Source organism: Rhinatrema bivittatum, chromosome 4 (genome assembly GCF_901001135.1).
Source record: "Rhinatrema bivittatum chromosome 4, aRhiBiv1.1, whole genome shotgun sequence".
NCBI classification, from domain to species: domain Eukaryota; kingdom Metazoa; phylum Chordata; class Amphibia; order Gymnophiona; family Rhinatrematidae; genus Rhinatrema; species Rhinatrema bivittatum.
In genome coordinates, this window is record NC_042618.1 from 240,181,751 (window position 1) to 240,197,512 (window position 15,762).

At 44.0% G+C, this 15,762-nt stretch overlaps 1 protein-coding gene across 1 annotated transcript in view; it reads right to left on the minus strand.

Moving 5' to 3' along the window:
- The window catches only part of NRIP2 (nuclear receptor interacting protein 2), a 114,535-nt gene that overhangs the window by 52,140 nt on the left and 46,633 nt on the right, over positions 1-15,762 (minus strand). The window contains exon 2 of the mRNA XM_029597572.1: positions 10,189-10,356. Coding sequence (XP_029453432.1) covers positions 10,189-10,356 — 168 coding nt within the window. The remainder of the gene's footprint in view (positions 1-10,188; positions 10,357-15,762) is intronic.

The window sequence follows — 15,762 nt, forward strand, 5'->3', positions numbered from 1 at the left end:
TCATAATCCATATAGAATTAGTTGAATGAGGCTATCAAATAATTTTATAGTAGTTTTACTAGAAGTGTGAAACTGGCCAGCTTTTTAAAATAATGCAGAGGACCCTTTGGACTTTTTTTAACAACACTTTTTTTATAACCAATTTTAAAGCAGGATCCATGCTATAGAGGTGGGTGTGATGAAGAAATGTCATTTTGGCTCCCCCCCCCCCCCCACCCAAAACAAATTCTTCTGTCTAGAGATGCCACTGATTTTCTGTGGCACACAAATGCATTGGCCCCTGGGCGCCGGAGACCCTTGGTGCGCCACTGGGTGCGAGCCATATGGGGCCGCAAGTGGTGGCAAAGAGGAGTGGAGATTTGGCGGGCCGCAAGCAGTGCCCAATCTGCTCGCGACCCAGAAAACCCCAGTCAGCGGGCGTGATTGAGAATGAGGTAGGAGTCGGGGCCGAGACCGGGGGGGGGCGCAAGGAAGAAGGCTCGCCTAGGGCGCCAAATCCCCTTGCACCGGCCCTGCCCACAAGACTTGCCAAAAGTCCAGCGGGGGTCCGGAACGACCTCCTCCGTCGAATCGTTTTTGTCTATGGCCGCCGCCATTTTGCGGCGGCCATTTTGAAAAATGGCGCCGGCTGAAGACAACACGATTCTATTGAGGGGGCCGTTCCGGACCACCGCCGTTCTGGACCACCGCCGGATCCCCAGGTAATTTAAAGCATTTGGGGGGGGGGTTCGGGAGGGTGGGGGATTTAATTTAAAGGGTCGGGGTGGGTTTTAGGGGGGTTTAGTGTGCCGGCTCACGATTTTAACGATTTTTCACGATAGTTTACACACCCAAACGGCAACAATACGATTCCCTCCCCCTCCCAGCCGAAATCGATCGTTAAGACGATCGAGGACACGATTCACATCTCTAGTTTCAAACATTTTTCCCAGCACTGATCGGTCTGTAGTTTTCCGGATCACTCTTGGAACCTTTTTTAAAAGGTACAGTAGCTGATTTTAATGATAGTTTACAGATTACTAAAAGTAGGTCTGCAATTTCATTTTCCATTTCTTTCAAGCACTCTGGGATGTATACCTTCTGGTCCAGATGATTTGTCACTCTTTAATTTGTCAATTTGCCCTAGTCCATCTTCCAGGTTCCCTTAGATTTGTTTCAATTCCTCTGATTTATCACATTTAAATATCACTTCTGGCATGGGTATCTGCCTATAAGAGAGGCGGAATAAAATAAACACACATATAGAGCAATGCAACGTAAGTAATGCGTGGCGGACATCAATCACTGGTCAATACATCTCAGTGGGAAGGAGTTTTATTGTAGAGACAGACATATCAGTGGCGTACATTGAAAAAATACCATGGTTTATAATGTAAACAGGAATCTCGACTCAGCTGTGTTTTGCTTCAGGGCTGCATCAGGGGTAACGGATACTGTGAAAGTTTTAAAATGGATACTCTTATTTAAATAATTATGATGGGTCAAGTCTGATCAGACCTTTTTCAAAGTACTTGCTGCATGTGTCGGCTGCGGCAGGCCCATGGCCAGGCCCTCTTACCCTCGTTTGCCTGCTCCAGCGCCTGGTTCTGCCTCTCTTGCGGCCGTGGGCAGCCACCTCCGTGTACGGGCCACTCCCCGTGCTCCCAGCTCCGCTCGGGTGTCTCAGCTCCATGGTGGGCTACCCCGCGTGGCCCGCAGGGAGACGCCGCCATCTTGCGCCACGCCCCTCCCTAGGCACGCGTGCGCATCAGGTCTACTTTTAAAGGGGTCGCGGCAGGAAACCAACCCGTGGCCCTGGATGATGATGTCACTGGGTCCTGGTATATAAGGCCGGGCCCAGCCAGTGCTTCCTTGCCTTGGCAACAGGTCTCCACGCTAGTCATGTGCTTAGTTGCTTGGTCCTGCATTTCCTCCTTGTTCCTGGTTCCTGACTCGTTCCTACTTCATCTGTATTCCTGTTCCTGCTCCTGGCATCCATTCCTGCTCCTGTGTCCATGTCTACACTGCTTGTCTTCTACTGATCGATTCCTGGATTTGACCTCTGCTTCACCTGACCACACTACTTACTGATTCCTGGATTTGACCTCTGCTTCATCTGATCACACTACTGTTTGATTCCTGGCTTTGACCTCTGCTACGTCTGACTACATTCCTGCCCATCTCCTGGTTTTGACCTTGGCCTTGCCTGACTATTCTCCAGCCGACTTCTGGTTTTGAACTGCGCTTGTCTTGCCACTCTTCCTTGTCTGCCATCTGCCCTGACTTCAGCCTGCTCTATGACGCTCCTCTTGAACTCACTCTGGATTTGGCCTCTCAGGCTTCGGCCTGTTCTTACTCGGGCGCTCCCTGTTTGCCTCCTGTTCTTGTTGGCGCCCAGGTCTCTGGGACTCTGCGTCGTCCAGATCAGACCACCTACTCCTATTGCTGCTGCTGGCCCCTGGCTGACTTCCTCGTCATCCCTGAGACGACCTCGGATGGAGGCCCACCTAAGTCCAACCGGCCCTGGTACCCAAGGGCTCAACCTGCGGGGAACGAGGGCTGGTATTGGTGAAGCTCCAGCCGGCCTCCATCAATCAGCCAGGTCTGCCTGCCAACGTTGGGGACCCTTAGGGCTTGCCCTGCGGGTAGCGTCAACCCCACCTAGGCCCAAGGGTCCACCTCCTGCGCAAAGGTACTAAAAACACATATTGCTCTGTCAATCGGGTCAGCATTTCTAAAAATCTTCCTTAAGCCTTCTTTGTTCTTCAAAAAAAATTGCCAATCAAAGCTTTCGCCAGGATTAGTCACTTACCCAACCCGCCATAATTATTTAAATAACATTCCTTTGAACACTTCGCTTCAAAAAGTATTTACACACCTGTTCCGTCCTTGACGCTGTTAGGAATCTCACAAGTACAGTGAAGACCTCTCCCTACCATTTACAGTCAATCTTAAGGTTTACCTACATCTGAAGAGTATCCATTTTAAGACTTTCACAGTATCCGGTCCCTCTGATGCAGCCCTGACGTGAAACACGGCTGTGTCAGAGGCCCTATTTCCATTATAAACCATGGTATTTTTTCAATGTGTGCCACTGATGTGTCTGTCTCTACAATAAAAGTCCTTTCCACTGAGATGTATTGACCAGTGATTGATATCTGCCACACATTAGTTACGTTGCATGGGTATCTGTCTTACATCTTCCTCAATAAAGTCCGAAACAAAGAATTAATTTAATCTCTCTACTTTGGCCTTATCCTCCCTTAGTGCCCCTTTTACCCCTCACAGGCTTTGCTTCAAATGTACCTAATAAAGCTTTTATTAAGAGTGTTTTCTTCCACAGCAAGTTTCTTTTCAAATTCTGTCTTTGCCTTCCTTATTAATGCTTTGCATCTAACTTGCCAGTGTTTCTGCTGTTTCCTGTTTTCTTTATTTGGATTCCTTTTCCATTTTTTGAAGGATGTTCTTTTGGCTCACCTCATCTTTTACCTATGCCAGCAGTCATTTCACCGTCCTTCCATCTTTTTTAATGCATGGAATACATCTGGTCTGGGCTTCCAAGATGGCAATTTTAAACAGCATTTATGCCTGATGTAAACTCCTGATCTTTGCAGGTGCTCCTTTCAGTTTTTTTATAACCATTTTTCTCATTTTATCATAATCTCCCTTTTGAAAGCTAAATGCTATTGCAGTAGTGTCCTCCATCCAGTTATCAAGTCAAATTTTATCATGTTATGATCACTATTGCCAAGTGACCCTCACACCTTTACTTCTTTCACCAAATCATATGTTCCACTAAGGATTAGATTTAAAGTAGCTCCTCCCCTTTTTTATTCTTGTACCACTTGTTCCATGAAGCAGTCATTTATTTCATCTAGAAACTTTACCTCCTTAGCATGTCCTGATGTGACATCTATCCAGTCAATAGTGGAGTAATTGAAATCACCCATTATTACAGTGTTGCTAATTTTGTTAAATTCCTAATTTCTGTTAGCATTTCATCATCTGTCTGTTCATTATGGCCATGTGGATGGTAATGCATCCCCACTATTATTCTATTCCCTTTTTCACATGGAATTTCTATCCATAAAGATTCTACAGTGCATTTTGTTTCCTGTAGTGCTTTTATCCTATTTGACTCTATGCCCTCTTTAACATAAAGTGCCAGCCCTTCACCAATTTGATCCATACTATCACTGAAATATAATTTGTACCCTGGCTAACCTCCTTCTGGTTAGCCAATGGGACAAATATAATTTGTCCCATTGGCTAACCTCCTTCTACTAGGTCTCTGAGATGCCAATTATATCTATCTCTTCATTCAGTGCTTTGCTTTCTAACCCTCCCATCTTATTTTTTAGACTTCTAGCATTTGTAAACAGACTTTTCAAAGTATATATTTTGTTTATATTAACAACCTGCTTATGAGTTAACAAGGATAATTTAAAATCTTTCTGCTCTTCTGCTCTTTACTTAAAGGCATAGCATTTATTGCAACCTCTCTATCAGGATGCCTTAACATCCCTGTTTTGTTAGTATCCTTCAAAGATACATCATTGTGAACCGTGCACTTCTTAGCAACGGCTGACTTTCTCCCATCATCTTGTTTAAAAGCTGCTCTATTTCCTTTTTAAAGGTTAGTGCCAGCATCCTAGTTCCACTCTGGTTAAGATGAAGCCCATCCCACCAGAATAGGCCCCGCCTTCCCCAAAATGTTCCCCAGTTCTTAACAAATCTAAAACCCTCTTCCTTGCACCATTGTCTCATCTATGCATTCAGACTGGAGCTCAGCCTGCCTTCGCAGTCCAGCACATGGAAAGGGTAGCATTTCTCAGAATGCAACTCCTGAAGTTCTGGATTTCAGTTTGCTACCTAAGAGCCTATCTTTTGCCTCCCTAACTTCCCTCCTGCACTTTCCTATGTCATTGGTATCCACATGTACCATCAACAGTTGGCTCCTCCCTTTCATGCTCTAAAATCTTATCTAGGTGGTACGTGAGGTCCATTACCTACATATCAGGCAGACAAGTTACCAAACAATCCTCACACCCATCAACCACCCAGCTATCTACATATCAGAAGATTGAATCACCCACTATAACAGTCATCCTAACCCTTCCCTCCTGGGCACACAGCCTCTTAGGAAGTATTTCTTTATAGAAGGGGTGGTGCATGCATGGAACAGCCTTCCAGTGCAAATGGTGAAGACCAGGACAGTATCCCAGTGGAAATGGTGAAGTCAAGGACAGCATCTGAATTCAAACATATGAGATGTTTGAGGGTATGGTAGGGATTGTAAGGTTGAACAGTTTTGTGGATGGGCAGACAAAATGGGCCATTTGGTCTTTTTCTTTAGCCATGTTTCTATGAACATAAAAAATGCTATACTGGGTCTGCCAAGAGTCCATCAAGCCCAGCTTGATGGACTCCTACAGTGGCCAATCTAGGTGACAAATATTCTGGCAAGATCCAATCTTTATTGTTCATATCCAGGATAAGCAGTAGCTTTCCCAAGTCTACATGTTTAATAATGTTTTATGGACTTTCCTTCCAGGAATTTGTCCAAATCCTTTGAACCCAGCTATGCTGACTGCTTTCATCACATCCTCTGGCAATAGGGAAAATAACTTTCAAACAAATGTGTGCGGTGGTCTATACTCACTTATATTGCTGCGAGCAGATCTATGCAAGTATTTTATAATAGGCTCGTATGATATTTGTGTGTATTATAAAATACAAGTATCTCTACCCCCCAACATATATGCATATGTAGGCTTACACGCGAATACATGAAATGCATTGAAATCACATATATCAATGCATTGAATGTGAGTACTTTTCCTACCTATTTTAAAAATATATATGCATATATTTTACGCATGAAAGTAAAGTAGGACTTACTCTCATAGATCCCGTTTTATAACATGTGCCAGTTTTATAACATGAGCATAAATGAAATTAACCAGTTTACCAACTTGTCTACCCGTTTGCCCAGTCTTCTGCAGATCATCAAGACCTTCCTGTGTCTTCCGTTTGAACTCCCTCAGTTCACTCAGATCTCCCACCCAGTCAGTATTACACATTAAACACATTTAATATCACTTATGCAGGATAATTAGCAAGTGTAAAAATATGCAAATTGTAAATGTATGTATATAAGTGTCTTTAAAAATAGTAACTTATGTGCGTATGTATTGACCCCCCACCTTGGAATGCCCCTAGACCACCCCTTTTTTATGCAAGTATATATGTGCACGAAACTGAAAATATGTGTGTATTTTTTACTTTTCTAAAATATAGAATATGCAAGTAGATGCTACTTACTCATGTATATGCTAATTTTTATGCATGTAACATTATGAAAATGAATCATAAATTCTATAGTTTCATTGATCGTTGAGTGAAAAAAAAAATACTTTCTCTGATTTGTTTTAAATCAGCTATCTATTAGTTTCATGAAATAACCCGTAGTTCTATTACTATTGAAAAAGATAAATAACTGTTCCCTGTTTACCCATTCCACTTCACTCATGATTTTATAAATCTTTGTCATATCTCCTCTCAGTGGTCTCTTCTCGAGGCTAAAGAGTCCTAACCTGTTTAGTATCACTTCATAGAGAAGGCCTTCCATCCCTTTTATCATATTGGTCGCTCTTCTCTGTACTTTTCCTAGCTTTGCTATATCTGTTTTGAGATGAGATGACCAGAACTACATCCCATACTCAAGGTGTGGTCATACCATAGATCAATACAGATACCTTTCTTAATAAAGCCTAACATTCTGTTTGCTTTTATGACCGCTGCTGCACCCTGGGCTGAGCATTTCAACGTATTGTCCACAATGATTCCAAGAGCTTTTTCTTGGGTGGAGACACCTATTATGGAACCCGGTAATGTGTACATATAGGGCCGGATTTTCAAAAGGTTAAGCACGTAAATCTGGCAGATTTAAGCGCATCACCGGCCTTATGCGCGCCGGGCCTATTTTAGAAAGGCCCGGCGGTGCGCATAAATCCCTGGGACGCATGTAAGTCCTGTGTCTTTACAAAAGGGGTGGGGAGGGGGTGGAGAGGGGGCAGGGCATGGCCAGAGGCCTTCACACGGATGCTGGGCCGGGAATCGCGCACCGGAAGTTGGCTGGTGCGCGCAACTTACTTCAGCCCCAGGGCTGAAGTAAGTTTTATAATAAAAAAAAGAAAACGTCAAAGGTAGGGGGAAAGGGTGGGGGAGGTAGGGGAAGGGAAGGGAAAGTGGGGTGTGGGGGTAGGGAACAGGCGGAGGCCGCCATTCTTCCAAGGATTGACGATGCAGCAAGAAAAGAGGTGAGCATGAGAGGTCGCAGCCATCTGAGACTGACAGGCGTAACAGTACCCCCCTTCTTAGGGACCTTCCTAGGAGGTTTTGATTTCCTAAGATGGGAAACATGCAAATGTCTGATCAAGTCCTTGTCGAGGATGTTGCTTGCAGGCTCCCAACTATTCTCCTCAGGACCAAATCCTTCGCAAGAATTGAGATACTCCCAGCGCCTTCCGTGGTTCCTTACATCTAGTATATCCTTGACCTGGTAGGTAATGTCCTCTTCAGCAGTAAGAGGTTGAGGTTCATGTGTCTTCTTTGAGAATTCTGACAAGATGAGCGGTTTTAGAAGGGAGACGTGAAAGGCGTTGTGGATTCTCAGTGAAGAGGGTAGTTGCAGGCTGTAAGTGACTGGGCCCAGATGGCGGAGCACAGTGAAGGGCCCTGTGTATCTGGGTGCAAATCGTGCAGAAGGCAGCTTTAGACTGATGAAGCGGGTACTGAGCCATACCTTATCTCCGGGTTGCAACTGCGGAGCTGTTCGGTGATGGGCATCATAGAACTTCTTGGCTTTTTGCCCAACCTTTTGGAGAAGTTGTTTAGTCTGCTCCCAGAGCTGGTGCAGTTCTTGCACTGAGGCCTGCACTGTGGGTGATGATGCCGTCAAAGGCACTGGTAAAGGAGGCAGAGGTTGATGTCCATAGACGATTTGAAACGGTGAAGAACCAGTTGAAGCCGACTGGTGAGAATTTAGCGCAAATTCAGCCCAGGGGAGCAACTCGGACCAGTCACTTTGTCTGGAGTTAACGTAAGCCCTGAGAAACTGTTTTAGTATACGGTTCATCCTCTCTGTCCATTGGCCTGTGGATGGTAGGCAGAGGTGAGATCTAGGGAAATGTCAAATTTCTTGCAGAGAGATCTCCAGAATTTCACTGTGAATTGGACCCCTCGGCCAGAGAGGATGTATCTTGGCAGACCATGAAGATGAAAGACATGATGGATGAATAGCTTCGCTAGTTCTGGGACTGAAGTTAACCCAGGTAGTGCCCTGAAATGAGCCATTTTTGAAAAGCGGTCAACAGTGACCCAGATGGTATTATTGCAGTTGGACACTGGTAGATGGACAATAAAATCCGTGGCTATATGAGTCCACAGTTCACTCGGAGCGGGCAGTGGTTGGAGAAGTCCCCAGGGACGGCCAACCAGTGGTTTCTGTCCAGCACATGTACGGCACAACTCTACATAGGCCTGGACATCTTTTTTCATGGTGAGCCACCAGTAAAATCTTTGCAGTGTGGCCAGGGTTCTGGATTGTCCAGGATGGCTTGCGAACAGAGAGTCATGGGCCCATCTGAGAATCTTTTTCCTGAGTGTCTGAGAAACCACCATCTTCCCGGCTGGAACCGTGTGGGTAGCAGAGAGAAGTACCCTAGTATGGTCAATGAAATGATGTGTAGTGTCAGGGACATCTTCCGTTGAGAAGGAATGGGAGAGTGCGTCAGCTCGAATGTTCTTGTCCGCTGGACGGTACTTCAAATAGAAGTCAAAGCAGTTGAAAAATAGGGACCAGCGAGCTTCCGGGACAGATAAAGCAGGAGGGCACAGCGTGACCAGGTTGTCCGCAGTACATGCAGAGGCCTAATCTTTTTCGATGATGCCTCTCTTTAGCTGATAGGTGACTGCGGCCTAGTTGCATGGGTTCTTCCTCCTCGATAGTAGGTGCAGGAGTAGTCTAGATAACAGGCGTTGGACGAGAGCGCAGAACCCCCGATGGCATTTTCTTAGGACCCTTGATCTCCTGAGATTGCTCTCGCAGGCAACGATCAACACGCCCAGCTAGGTCAATGAGCGAGTCCAGAGTTTCAGAGAGCTCACGTGCTGCTAGTTCATTTGATGCGTGAGTTAAGACCTTCCAGGAAAATAGCCCGCAGGCACCCCAGATCCCAATGTAACTCCAAAGACAAGGTTTTGAACTCAATAATATACTCAGACAAAGGTCTGGTACCTTGTTGTAGATGCAGGAGTGCGGATCCAGCGACAGTCTTGCGAGTGGGGTCGTCAAATACAGAATGAAATAGAGCAAGAAAGCCTGTCAAATCATTGAGAATTGGATCATTACGCTCCCAGAGAGGTGATGCCCAGGCACACTATTTACTAATAGCACCTGCTATTTCCCTTACCCGAAATTTTTCAGGGTTTTTGTAGGGCTGTGAACCCAAATGAAAATTTCCCATTTTGCTTTGGATTACCCATTCATGTAAAAAGAAAGCACAGCCCCAGTTCTTATGTAAGCTCTTTGAAGCAAATAATGCCCCTGACCAACTGTATCATTGTGAATTTCATTTACTGTAATCTGTGCATTCCAAATAAATTGTTAGCACTATAATATAATAAGAACAATATTAATAATAGCTTGATGTATATCATATAGAGATAGAAGAAACTTGCACAAGCACACCTGCTGGAAATAAGAGTTTAAACATTCCATGCCCCCATAGATACAAACACAGCCAGACTTTCTTTTTTTTTTCCACCCAGTCCAGGAATCACCACTTTCTCTGTTTAGAAAAAAGGCCACTAAGAAACTATTTTTCCACTGCCTTTCTCTCTCCCTCCCAAATCTCCATTTATTCTAGCAAATTTCAGGCAGGAATAGAAATAGGCCATCTGCCCCACAACACCCACTTCGCAAGGTCAAACCAAGAATGCAAAGGGCCTATATTCTCATCAAGAGGTTGCAAATGAGAAAGTGATCCCTCAGTGCAGACATAGAAAGGACTTAGCTTCCTAAGGGGTTTCTCCCATTTTGCATGTATTGGATTTCCTAGTGAATCTGGCCCATACCGTTATTAACAGAGAGAAAATGGGATTCAGCCACCGAGTACTTCCCTGATACATCCACTGAATGTCTACCTTGCAGGGTATAAGTAAGGACATAGTCTCTTTCCTCCTGTCCTCTTCCTCGTCTTCCTTGCCCCACACCAGCGGGGACTGGGTCCTGACAGGACGATCTGTTTTCTCAACAGGAAGCTTGCTCAGATTCCCCTCCAGGAGGCGCCGTTGAACGATGCTGTGTGGCTGCTGTCTCCACAAAACAACACAGAAACAGAAAGAGAAAGAAAAAAAAAAAAGAGTTCAAACACTGAGAGCAGATAAGGGAAACTAGTACTAACTGCCCTGGTCTCAGCTACAAAATCCCAGCTCTAGTATAGGCTACGGTCTGAAGATGGTAAGAGCCACATTGTAAAACTTCACATGTCTTGCATGTATTCCTTTGCAAGGGGGTATCCTCTTTCTCTCTGTCTCTTCTTGACATACACAGGGAAGGGGAGAAAGGACTTGTTGTTCGTAAGTCTGTAACTATGATTTTGTAAGAAATACTCGAGTTTTTATTTCCGTATGTTTATCTGTTTTACAAGTTTTTATTTCTTTGATCCGATTTTCTTTTATATATATATATATATATATATATTGTTTTGCTGCTCTGTTTTTGTTGCCTGGAGCATAATTGGAAAGGTGGATTCCAAACTGAATGAATGAATAAATAATACATAAATAATGTTTGTACATTTTCTATTTCATGTAATGTGTGATGAAGACATCAATAATAATAATAATAACTATACCCTTGATTATTAGCATGCATTTGCTGTATGCCTCCCTGGTAATACCTGCTGAGTTAGTTGACCGATGATCACTTTATCACACACTAAGAGCCTGATTAAAACTTTTTTTGTGTGCTTTTCTTGCAAAGTAGGATTTCTGTGCTGGCAAATCAATCAATCAATTTAGCCTTTTTGCTATATGTAAATCCTCTCTAGGAGAAGGGGATATGTCCCAGAAAGAAAAAAAAAAAAAGCCTTTGAAATCAGCCCTTTGCTTCTGCACAATGAAGCTTACACAAAACACAGGCTCTGTTATTGTAAAGTATGCTTACCATTAGAGATGGTTTGGCCCTGTACCCTCATGGTTTGTTCTGGGGGTTTTGTTTTGTTTGAGTATGCTCCAACTTTTTCTGAGATCATTCTGCATTGAGAGGAGTGGGGTTTTTTTTTTTCCCTAACATGTAGCTCTAGTAGATCCAGCTCCCTGTAGGGTATATGCAAGCTCCACGGAGGTTATGCCCTCTAATTCATCTGGATCTCTCCATGAGTGGGAGTTTGCACCAAACCATTTCTGCAGTGACCACCATGTTTTTTGCATTAGTCCAGTGATGATGAGCTTAGTTAGTGAGAATAATGCCAAAGCCGATGAGATAAATACATCAGCATTAATTTAGCCACCTCCTGGTGTACTTGCAATTCAGGATGAGATCAATTAAATCAACTATCTCTTGCTGGCAAGTTTTGTGTGTCGTGTTAAGTGTGTGAAATAAATAAACAAGATGGTTGGACTCAACAAGAGAGTGTGTAATACAAAGGGTTAAAAAAAATGCTCTCAGAACAAACATTATGCTGTCCTGTTACTTTTTAAGCTGGGGACTTGTTTTTTTAAGCAAAAAGCTGTTTATCAGTAGGGCTTACACAAGTGGTTGTGGGGGAGAGTAGCTTGTCTGTGCCTGGGACCTGATTCAACAGGAGGAGGAATGCCTGGCCAGCAGCCCTACAGAAAGGTTTCCAGACCCAGGTGCTGGTTCATCTACGCGCACACACTTGTTTACAAAGCCCTATAAAAGTTCTGGGTCCTCCGGTGGGAACTTGGAGCCTCACCTGTGCACTGACGAGTGGCAGAGGATCTTTCCTATTGAAGCTGTGTGCTCCTGTTTTTCGGTCGCACCGGGGTTCCCCGACCTGATGAGTGGCAGGATGCTGATTAGCTGTGAGCTCCTGTTTTTCGATCGCACTGGGAGTTCCCTGACCTGATGCTGTTTTTCGGTCGCACTGGGGTTCCCTGACCTGATGAGTGGCAGGATGCTGATTTGGTATGTATTATAGTCACGGGAAATGAAGTATGTGTGCTGTAAATAAAGCTATATTTTCATTACTGTATATCTCGTATCTTGTATCATAGTGTGTGTGTGTTAGTGTGTGTGTGTTTAGTATTGTGCAGGTCTGCCTACCTCCCATTCGGGCATCTTGTTACAGAGTGCCATGTCTCAATTGAAGTGCACAGGAAACTATTGAGAGGAGAATACTTGGAGCCAGTTGCCCCCATCAGCAATCAGAAGATAAGCAGTGTAGGTTACAGTATTTCTAGCACTGCCATTATCAAAAGGTTAGCTGGCAGCCTGATTCCTGATGGTGTCAGGCAAAGAAAGTACATATGTTAAGCTTTCACTTCCAGTTTTACTCTGCGATAGCTGAGCAAGTTAAAGAAAGAGAAAATAGCTAATAATGTCAGTAGATATTGCCTGGAATTCACAGAATATCTACATACATGGCTTGATACATCCGCATTCAGGACTTGGAAATATTACCAGCAGAAAGCCATTCAAGAGTTTTGGCACATAAAAATAATTTCATCCTAGAAACATAGAAACATAGAAATGATGGCAGAAAAGGACCAGATGATCCACCCAGTCTGCTCAGCAAGCTTATGCCAGTATCTACTGCATTGTACAGGTAACCCTCATGCTTATCACTTTCCCAGACCATAAAAGTCAGGGCCCTCGGATGCTGTTTGAATCCAATTTCCCTTAACTGTTGCCGTGGAAGCAGAGAGCAATGTTGGAGTTGCATCAAAAGTATCAGGCTCAGTGATTAAGAGTAGTAAGCACTGCAACAGCAAGTTACCCTCATGTTTATTTGTTCCCCAAACCGTTATGTTGGGGCCCTCGTTTGTTGCTGTCTGAATCCATTTCCGCTTTTCCGTCTGCCATTGAAGAAGAGAGCAATGATGGAGTTGTATTAACAGTATCAAGGCCTTTTTCTTAAGGGTAAGAACTGCTGCATCAGCAAGTTACCCCCAGTTACCCCCATGCACTTTTATTTTTTATTTTTAGCTTCTTGCTTTTAGGGATCCACAATGTTTATCCCATGCCCTTTTGAATTCCTTCATTGTTTTTATCTCCACCACCTCCTCCAGAAGGGGATTCCAGGCATTCACCACCATCTCCATGAAGAAATATTTCCTGACATTGGTTCTGAGTCGTCCGCACTGAAATATAATTTTGTGACCCCCAGTTCTATTGATTTCTTTCCAATGGAAAAGGTTTGACGATTGTGCATCATTAAAACCTTTCAGGTATCTGAAGGTCAGTATCATATCTCCCCTGCACCTCTTATCTTCCAGGGTATACGTATTCAGATCCTTCAGTCTCTCCTCATAAGTCTTCCAATGCTGACCCCCTCACCATTTTGGTCGCTCTTCTTTGAACCGCCTCCATCCTGTTTCTATCCTTTTTGAGATACAGACACCAGTACTAAATGCAGTACTCCAGGTGAGGCCTCACCAAGGACCTGCACAAGGGAATTATTGCCTCCTTTTTCTTACTGGTTATTCCTCTATACAGCCTAGCATTCTTCTGGCTTTAGCCTTGTCACACTGCTTCGCCGACTTCAGATCATCAGACACTATCACATCAAGGTCCCCCTCCCAGTCCGTGCACATTAGTCTTTCACCGCCCATCACATGAAGCTCTTTTGGATTGCTGCACCCCAGATGCATGACTCTGCACTTCTTGGTATTGAATCCCAGCTGCCAAATTTTCGACCACTCTTCAAACTTTCTTAAATCACTTCATTCTCTCTACTCCTTCAGGCGTGCCACTCTGTTGTTGCAGATCTTAGTATCATCCGCAAATAGACAAAATGTACCTTCTATCCCTTGCGCTAGGTCACTCACAATGATATTGAACAAATCGGTCCCAAAACTGATCCCTGTGGTACTCCACTTAACACCGTTCTTTCTTCAGAGTAGGTTCCATTTACCATTACTCGCTGTCTCCTGTCAGTCAACTAGTTTGCAATCCATGCTCCTACCTTGGCTCCCACTCCCAAGCTTCTCATTTTCTTCACGAGTCTCCTATGTGGGACCGTATCAAAAGCTTTACTGAAATCCAAGTAAATCACATTGAGCACTCTTCCTTGAACTAATTCTCTAGACACCCAATCAAAAAAATCAGATTTGTCTGACAGGACCTTCCCCTGGTGAATCCATGCTGCCTCAGGTCCTGCAACCCACCAGATTGTAGATAGTTCACTATCCTTTCCTTTAGCAGAGTCTCCATTAAGTTTTCCACCACTGAGGTGAGGCTAACTGGCCTGTAGTTTCTAGCCTCCTCTCTGCTCCCACTCTTGTGAAGAGGGACCACCACTGTGCTTATTCTATTTTGTGGCACCCCTCCCGTTTCTAAGGATCTATTGAACTGGTCCTGCAGTGGTCCCACCAGCACATCTCTGAGCTTCCTCAGTATCCTGGAATGTACCTCATCAGGCCCCATGGCCTTGTCCACTTTCAGTTTTCCTAGTTCTTCTCATACATTCTGCTCTATAAACGGAGTTTCATCTACTCCATCCCCATCCACAGTCTTGTCAATTAGCGACAGTCCTTCTCCAGGGTCTTCTTTAGTGAACACCGATCTGAAGTATTTGTTTAATATTTCATCCATTTCTTCATCTGTCTCTACACTATACCACTTCGTACCTTTCTCCTTTCTCTGATATAGCTGAAAAATGTTTTGTCGCCTCACTTTACCTCTTTGGCAATCCTTTCTTCAACCTAACTTTTTGCTTTCTTGATTTCTTCTTTGTCTCCCTCAGTTTCACCAGATATTCTTCCCTGTGTTCCTCTTTTTCGGATTCTTTATATTTCTTGAACGCTGTTCTTTTTCCTTTTATTTTATCAGCCACCTTCAGTTTCTTATTTCTCTTACTTTTGTTTACTTTTTTAACATATAGATTTGTTGCCTTTGTAACTGCTCCTTTTAGTTTGGCCCACTGTTGTTCCACCTCTCTCATTTTCTCCCAGTCTTCTAGTTCTACCTCCAAGTACGTCCCCATTTCGACAAAGTTCGTATTTTTTAAATTCAAAACTCGGGTCTTCGTGTGACCTCTCTGTATCCTATTTGCGATATCAAATCATACTGTTTGATGATCACTGGTGCTGAGGTGGGCATCTACCCGGACATTACAGACATTATCCACATTAGTGAGCACTAGGTCGAGTATAACTCCCTTACTTGTGGGTTCCAATACCATTTGTTTGCACAGAGCTCCTTGCACAGCATCCACTTCTCTCTACTTCTGGTAGATTCTGCACAAGAGATCCTCCAGTCTACGTCCAGCAGATTAAAATCTCCAACAATCAACACTTTTCCCTTCTTTCCCACCTTTTGGATGTCTTTAACATCCAACAGTTCTTCTGTTTGAGTCGGAGGCCTGTAAACCACTCCAGTAAAAATGGACACACCATCATCTTTTTTTTAGGCTGGTCCATAATGCTTCTCCTCTACCCTACATTCCTTGCAGTTAAGTTGCTTGGATATTGTTTTTTATATAAAGAACTATTCCTCCCCCTTTTCTGTCCTCTCTGTTCTTCCTTAACAAG